The sequence below is a fragment of the Gavialis gangeticus genome, unplaced genomic scaffold (assembly GCF_001723915.1).
Source record: "Gavialis gangeticus isolate Ggan-Ray unplaced genomic scaffold, GavGan_comp1, whole genome shotgun sequence".
Taxonomy (NCBI): Eukaryota; Metazoa; Chordata; order Crocodylia; family Gavialidae; genus Gavialis; species Gavialis gangeticus.
Window position 1 is genome coordinate 6,008,011 of NW_017729014.1, and position 8,509 is coordinate 6,016,519.

Genomic DNA, 8,509 nt, shown 5'->3' on the forward strand with positions numbered 1-8,509 from the left:
TTGTGAACCCAGCATTCATTCCTGCCTGTGGCAGGGGGTTAGGCTAGATGATCTGTTCAGGTCCCTCCTGACCCTAGCTGCTATGAAACTATGAAACACCTCACCCCCAAACTACAATGTGCTAACCAGCTCCAGGCCTGGCCTGGGGAACCATCCCTCCATATGCAACGGAACTGCCCAGTTTCTGCCAGAAACTAACAATCTCACCCCAGAGTGCTGAGAGGGAGACAGTCTGGTTTGGATTTTTTGCTGTGGCAGACATCAGCCATTGTGTGTGCAGGCTCCTGCGGACACACGAATATGCTAAATCACTGGAACTGGAACCCTGAATGAAATAGGTTAAAGTCACAATGGTTGGCTACACCTGTGTCCCAACAGAAATGTGGGGGCACAGTTACACTGTGACAGCTTATACTGGTACTCTGACTGTAATGTTTGTCTATACCTTCACTCCCTAACAAACTCATAACGGTTCAAGACTGAGGACCAAGACGCAAACACTTCGAACTGCCATTTTTTCAGCTTACCTGATCTGCTAGGATCCCAGCTTTGCAAAACCAGATGTATTGATTGGAAGGTAAAGTTGCCATCAGGTAACACACCCCTGCACTACTGGGCAAGCTATTGCAGAAGTCATGGCTGAGTAACTGATACAGACACAAATTCACAGGGTAACATGAGCTGACTTCAGAACCCTCTTTACCTCTTCTTCTTGGTTATGATCAGGACATCGTTGAACAGGAAGAGGTAGCAGTTGACCCGGCCTTTGCGGAAGATCCCAACTTCCTCTCCATGGAGCAGGGCAAGCTCCCCTCTCTTCAGCAACCATCGGGAGGCAGAAATCAGTGGGAATGGCTGCAAAGAGACCAGAAGGGTCACTTCAAATCAGTGCTCACGTGCTGACAAAAAGACTGAAACTGCAGCTTTCTAAAAGAAGAAAAAGTCTGACATGATACCCAAAGGTCCAGTTTTGCCTATGAAAGGATCACTAACAAGTGATGCTCAGACCAGATACTTCAAAGTGTCCCTCACCTAGCAGCTCCTGCAGACACAATGCCTTGGAGTGATGAATGGTGCCAGGAGCTGGACTTCTGAAAATGTGCCCTCTTATATGGAAGTAGCAGAGCAAGAGATAACCATGTTCACTACAGGACACCATCCCAGCTCACACACAGGGCCCATCAGCAGCACTTCCCTTGCTCCTCCCAAAAGAAGGGAAGGAATAATAGGAAAATCCCTTGAGGTGGCAGCTACTCCTACCCTCTGGGTCCCATCTCCCAGCCAATGACAGTCATGGTGCAAACAGCTGACTGCTAGCCAAGCAGCTTTCTTGAAGAGAAACGGTTCACACAAGTGAAAAAGAGTTCCCATCCTGAACTACAGCACCAATAAGATCCTAAAGCTAGGGACAGATTTACAGTGGGAGCTTGGTGCCTATTTGCTTGGGCATTTCAGCGATCCCAGCAGGCACCTCTCTGCCTTGGGCAGTGCCCCAACATCTGTGTGTACTCAGTCCTAAAAGGGCCGTCTTCACTGTGAAGCAGGCCAGGCTGAGCCTTGGGGTGCTTCCACCTCACAGGGCTCCTCACCTTGATCTTCCCAAACTCCAGCTGTGTCTGTAGGGTGTACATCTGTTCAGTCCGTTCCATGGTATGGGCTCCTTCATTGCAGCTCTTAACCAGCTGTAAGCAGAGTCAGAAAGCATGAGCTGCAGCTCCCAGGCTTGCACTCTACATCAGATGCAGTTGTGGCCAGAAAGCATCGGACATGGTGAACAGCCTGGAGTTCTCCAAAGCCACCGAGTTCATGTGTTGGTTTTGTGACCATGGCATTGGAGAACTCCAGCCCATCCACCGTGTTTGATGCTGGGATCTGATATAGATCCTGTTGCATTCAGGATACACAACAGATTTAACCCAGGGTCTGGCAAAGGAATTGGTTTGCACCTCTTGCCATTCTACACAACTGAGACTAGTATAATCGTCACCTACAGTGCAGCTGAGGAGCCATGGCCATGTGAACTGACCTAGTGCATCTGAGGCAAAACATACTGGAAAGGAAAGAGCAACTTACATCCTTTTTTGTCCTGGGATCTGCCTATTGGCAACTCAAAGTGTTGTACTACCCCAGTACAAAGCACCCATCATCCACTACTGGATGTGCATAGATGATTCAGTGCCTCACCTTACTGATGGCTCTCAGGGCTTGGGTGGCATTTTCATACGTCGTGCTGTATGGGTTGGTTTTCTGGCAGACAGTCTAAAAGGTAGAGAGAGAACAGTACTGAAATGGTCCTTACAGCAAACAAGGTAATGTCACATTGCAAATGCTTTGCTGGGAGCACCTGGAACCAATACCCCAAGACCATGAACACAGGATGCATGCAGCATTGAGGGTCTTTGATGCACAACTAGGAAGAGCAACCAATTTGCTATTGGAGGCCTCTTTTTCATTTGGTGTTTCAATAGACACCATATACTTGCCCCTTTAGGACCACAGAGGAGGAAGAGACACTCATGCATTCACATCCCTGAGCAGGTAGTAGCAGTTTAGGACAAAGTAAACCTCACTCTTCCTTCCATTCGTGGACTTTGCTGGGTTGGAGAGTCACTGAATGGGACTGCCCAGCTGGCAAGGGCCTCTCAAATGGTGCTGTCTTGGAAATGTTAGGCTTCACTTCCTGGTGCATTTTGCTGCTAGCTCAGGCACAGCTCATGGCTGTCCCCTACACTGCCCAGAGATCACTGCCCTGTTCTTTTTCTGGTACTTAGCAGAACCTCTTGGTTACACAGACATTTTCTAGACAAAATCTTTTGCTCCATCCTCCCATGTGTGTAAGGATGGGGCATGAAAAAGCAAAGCAGGAGCCAAAAGGAGAGAGACAGCCATAGGGGTCTGAGGTGCTATACACCCCACAAGGTCATTTCATGGCAGACAAAACAGCTGGCGGCTATGTCTGGGAATTCAAGGGAGCAGGGAATGGAGCACACCAGCTTTGGGGCTTGAGTTCAAGTTCAGGACAAAGGCTCACGTACAAGACAGGAAAACCTGACCTGCTGCTATAATCATCAGCCCAAAAACACAGGTAGCGAATCCCAAGGGCTCTGCTGTCCTAGATGACAAAAGGGGCAGCAAACAGTTCCTCTCTTCTTACATACTCTTCGAAACGCACATGGGAATGTCACTGGCCAGCTCTGACTTACTTCCATCAACAAGGGAAGGCGTGTTACTCTCTGCATGGGAAGGATGAGGAAGGAGATCATGGGCAGGCCACCACATTCTGGTTTCCTTTCAATCTGTTTCAACGCCTCTTTAAATCCAGGATTTGTGGCTCTGAAACAATATAAGAATCCACCATTAGGACCTGTGCTTGGACTATAGAGACCTTCCAGGAAGACAGTCTCTGCCATGCTCCCAGCTCAAATAGGCTGTAGGGTTTCAAGGAGCTGGTTATAGCACACAGTGCCTCAGTCACATTTAGGGCACATGTTTGGCTCAGAGGAGGCCAAGATTAGATTTCCTCTAAGCTTAAGGAAATGGGTATAGTAGACAGTTCTGGTCCTCCTCAGATACATCTGAATGGGTGGCAGGACCTTGGTACAAGACAGGAAAAAGTCACTTTGAAAAACAGACAACTCATAGAGGTGCCTTGGGGACTGATGCTCCAGCTCTGTGAGCCTCCTGATCAAAGAAGAGACAAAGTTACATCACTGCATTTTCCCCTCCAAATTTCAATCATTTGTGGTTTGTGGCACCCTCCTCACACTCACCTATATCCCACCCCGCACAAACTGAGCAATGCTAAATAATCCGGGGATCCCCAACCAGCAGTGGGTATCACAGTCATCTGCCTTCCATTGGAGCATCTTGCACTGAACAGGGAGCATACTGAAATCTGGAGGGGACAAATGGCTTCCTTGAGGAAGAGGAGGCATTTGAGCTACAGGAGAATCAGGTGTGTGCAAGTACATGCCAACTACACTATGACTGCAGTAGGTTGGCACCTCCGTAGCTCAGTCTGAGGACTCTGGACTGGTGGAAGAATTGCAGCTGCAGGCCTTCAATGGGACTCACAGCAGCTTTTGTAGCGTCCTCTGCTGGTAGACCTCATTGGAGCAATAGATGACGTAGGGGTGGAAGTGCTGCAGTGCATGCTTTTCCATGATGTCACTGATTTCAGAGATCAGGAAGTGTTCCTGGTACCGTTTCTCTAGGTCCTCAAAAAAACTGTCAAGAAAAAAACATCAGAAGGTGTTGAGCTGGATCATTGGAAGAGTTTCCTGGTAGGCCTGCATCCAGAGGTGCTCTCTCACCCAGTTCCCTTAGAGGCCTCCCTCAGAGGTTTGTGTTCCTCCCTGGATTCATATCCCCACTGCTGATTGCAGAGGCTTTCCATTCAATGCACTCTCCTACTACTCAGGGACTGGAGCACCGCCTGCTAGGGGCCTCAGCCTTTCCCAGAGTGCACCACCTCTTGCTCAAAGCTCAGCTCCCAAATGCAATCAGCTGATGCTCCAGCATCTGGTGCAGAAACCAGGAATCAACTGCAGGGCAGTGAGACTGGTAGCAAGCTTTCTCTGGGGCAGGCCTCTGTTTCCAGCTTCTGACAACTCTAGCCTAGCGCAGACCTTAGTAGGGGCATGACAATGGGAGGGAATGCCTTATTGTACCACAGCTATTCAGAGGAAACTCCCCCCATGTACCTACCCGGCCATTGCCACAGCAGATCTATCATTCTGGAACCTAAGGAGATACTCTGGCCTGATGCCCCTGCATCAGGAGCTAAGCTGGGAAGAACTAGTTTGCAGTAGTCCACTGCTGTCCGTTTCCCTGCAGAGGCAAAGTGCTAATTCTGTCAAGCTAAGGTAAGTCGGCCTTGTGCTTTGAGGGTAGCTGAAAATCCCACCCACCTGCCCACAGGCTAGCAGAAAAGCCACTCTCCTGGTGGTATGCATGGACATGGATGCTTCCATTCGACCAGGCTCCCAGAAAGTTGCTAGAGCAACTTGGGTGTGAAGTTTGCACAGCCCAGTCTCTAAGTCCCTCACATTATCAGAGAGCTGCCTCTGGCTCACGGCCCTGCCGCACTGCAGGATTTCCTCATTCACCTCTGCACCCTGGGCTGTCCCCAAAGCTCAGCCAGAGTGTGGTTGAGAACAGAAACTGAATCTTCCCTCAGCAGGAACCCCAGAAGCAACTCCTATCACAGAGAGCCACCAGGAACTGCAGGGACCTTGAGGCAACAGCAGGCCAGCTGCTCTGATCCTCCCTTCCACATTGTCACGATGGTGCAGCTCCTGGCAAACACATGCAGCCACCACCCAAGGCAAACACAGCCCGCAACCCTGAGAGACTGCGCAGGGGCCTCAATCAAAGAGCAAACAGGTGGGGAGGAAGGTGCAGTAAGCCAAGGGGCAACTCTCCCTTTTTTCCTGCTTGGCGACTGTCTCTGCCATCTAGCTCTTCCTCGCAGCCTCTCCCCCACACCCACACTTACAGTCACAGAGAAAGGAAGCTTCCCAGGGAGGAATTCAGAGCCTCTGGCCCAGTGGAGAAGGGCAATCCCAGGGCATCGTGCCATGGGACAGCTCACAGCACAGTGCTCCAAAGGACTTTCCAGCAAATCAACAAGGAAGGGGACCAATGACGCAGAACAAAAGTGCTGAAAATGGACCCAAACCATAAGCCCACACAGCACAAGCCAGCTCAGCATGAAAAGGCCAGGCTCCAGCTGACGGGGTGATGGATTTCCTTCTTCCCTGCTGGACGATGCATGGAATTCTGGGATTGCAATGGCCGGCCTGAAGTGCAGCTGGGGGCAGCTCAGCACCCCCGTTCTCAGTGGGATAGGGGCATAGGAGCTAGCCACCCAGCATGGCACTGGGAGAGCTAGGCGAGGAGGGAGACAAAACAGCATTTGACCAACTCAAACCTTCTCCAGGTCCTATGTGGTGACAGAAAGGACCCGCTGCGAGGGCACCTACTAGCAGGGCTGTTATTTGAACTGCCTACTGCTCAGGAATCCAAAACACCCACACAATAAATTATTGTAATGTCACTTGCCTTCAAACCTGCCCCAAATCACCCCTGAAATCAGCAGACCAACCCCACTCCACTGTGGGCGACCCCAAAGCTACGTGGCCAGCGATAGCGCTGAGGTCAGAACTGGGACTGCTGGCTCCTCGGCCTGCCCCCACCCCACAGCTACCAGGCTCAGTGATCTGCTCCAGGAGCTTCCCTGTCTGCTTCCTGCTGAAATGCTCTCCTCCTCTCTGACCGCCACATGCCCCAGCCCTGCCCTCCCACAGAGCGCTGCCAGTCAGACAGCAGAGCCATCGGCTCTTCGGGGCGGCAAGCCCAGAGAACACCCTCTCCCTAGCTCCAAGACCGGGGGCGGCTTTGTTTATGCTTCTCACTGGCCCACTTTGCTAACAGCCACTGCGCTCTGGGTTCAGCGCTCAGCCAGTTTACCTCCCTCCCGAGCAGCAAAGCCTGGGCTTGCACTGCTGGTCTAAGGTGCAGCAGTTTCTTTTTCAGCTTTTCTCAGTTGCAAGCTGAAGAACACCACACAGGGCAAGCTGGGGCCTGCTGGGAAGGTTCATGGTGACCTCTGCTCCTCCGTGATGCAAGTGGAGTCATGTCAGAGCATGACCTGGGATATTCTGGGGAGGTGATGACAAGACCCACCCATGCCCGCTCCCAAGGGCTGAAGCGACGGAGGGAGGAGACTCTTGGCACAACAGGACTTTTGAAAGGCATGTGAACAGGAATGAGGGGGAAGGCAGGGTAAATCAAGACCAGGTTTACCAGCACTGCTTTCCAGCTCAGTCCAAGGACTGAGCTAGATTGCCTAGCATAGGACAGCAGCAGCAGCACAAGGCCTTGTGAATGCTCCCCCCCTGCTCAGTGAAGGTTACACTCTTCAGCCCAGAGCAGGCCTCCCCAGCTTGTATCCTGATGGGAACACTGGTGGCACCAGAGCAAGCACAGACTGTGGTAGCCATATGCCAATGTGCTCAGGTGGCCCCTGTGCCTTCACACCATTTGGGCAAGCAGGAAGGAGAAGGATACACAGCAGAGTTGATAGGAATCTCTGACACTCGCCCCAAAGGGCTGCTGCTGTTTGTCCAGATGCCTCCCACGGCTGTCCTTTCCACAAGCAAACAGGGATTTCTTTGAAACAGAGAGGATCCCTTACCAGCAGAACACCTCACTCAGGGACAGACAGGGTCTGCCAGCTCACACCTTGTATATGATCCAAAAAAGAAGGGACAGATCTGGTGCAGGAGCTAGTGAGACATGTCCTCTGATCTATGCTATACAGGAGCTCAGACCACATGGCTAGGGTTGGTTCCCCTTCAGATCAGCCCTGGGGAGCCCTGACTACATCCTTCCCCCCAGGATTACCTCTTGCTGATGTTCAGAATGTCCCCGATGTTGGAGAAGAGATGGTGGTGCTCTGTCTGTGTCATTGTCTCCTTCAGCTCCTCAGATTTCATGAAGTGGCAAACGAGGATGTCGAGGCTGCGCATGTATGAATACTCAGAGGTGATGATCTCGAAGATGGCCTGCAGGGCAGGGCAGCGCAGACAAAAAGCACGTGAGGTCCAAAACATCTCAGCCACAAGTTGTGTACAGACAAAGTGAGCTAAGACAGCCTGCCATGCGTGGCCCCTCTGTGCATGCTGAAGTGAAGGGAGGTGGGATTCCCAGCTCTTCCTTGCCAGAGGAGGCTCTGAGCCATTCCCCTCCATGCAGGAACCTGTCCCTATCTCAGGACTTTTCTTTGGCCAGTGCAAGGTTAGCTGCTGACTCCAGTCCTATTCCTTTATGCCAAGCACCCACAGTACAAGCAAAACCATCCCATGCCACTTGCATGTTGCCTAGCCCACTACTTTGTCTCAGCCCATGAGACAGAGAGTGCTAACAGGGCGTCCCTGTTGGTACTGAGACAGCTGAAAGCTTGTCATGGCACCACGGCAGGAAAGTCGTAGTCACTGGTGTTTCAAATGCAGCACCTGTCCCCAGTGATCAGCTCACTGACTCACCCACTGGTACAGACAGCACCCCCAAAAACCTCTTTCTAAGCCCAGGTCCCAACCAACTACTATCCCAGAGGCCCTGCTTTACCTCTTGCCTTTTGCGCTCTGCAGGGCTTATTTTGTCGAGGATGTCCATTTCCTGCACCTGAGTGACAGAGAACAGTCACGATGAGCACAAACAACTGCACTTTTCCCAACACCACACTCCTTACTTGCAACCAGCACTGTCTGAGGCTTCCTACAGGGACTCCCTGGCCCATGGTGTCTGGTGATGCAGAAGCCAACATGTCAGACCAGATGCCCAGTCTGCCAGCCTACTTCCTGGATGGGGTCGGGCAGCCAAGGAAAGTGGCCTAACCATGGAGACGAACTGCAGCAAAAGCCCTAGGGTTCCATGATCCAAGCTGCAAGTGAGTCATTCTTAGTTATAGCTATGGATGAAAATCCATAGCTATTTTCTACCATTG

At 51.5% G+C, this 8,509-nt stretch overlaps 1 protein-coding gene across 1 annotated transcript in view; it reads right to left on the bottom strand.

Annotated features, from left to right (window-relative positions):
- ARHGEF16 (Rho guanine nucleotide exchange factor 16) overlaps positions 1-8,509 on the bottom strand; it is a gene marked incomplete at its 5' end in the record, with an annotated part of 55,405 nt that overhangs the window by 20,376 nt on the left and 26,520 nt on the right. Inside the window, 7 exons of the mRNA XM_019511652.1 lie at positions 704-855; positions 1,590-1,682; positions 2,185-2,259; positions 3,204-3,333; positions 4,075-4,227; positions 7,408-7,568; positions 8,131-8,187. Of these exons, the coding sequence (XP_019367197.1) occupies positions 704-855; positions 1,590-1,682; positions 2,185-2,259; positions 3,204-3,333; positions 4,075-4,227; positions 7,408-7,568; positions 8,131-8,187 (821 nt within the window). The remainder of the gene's footprint in view (positions 1-703; positions 856-1,589; positions 1,683-2,184; positions 2,260-3,203; positions 3,334-4,074; positions 4,228-7,407; positions 7,569-8,130; positions 8,188-8,509) is intronic.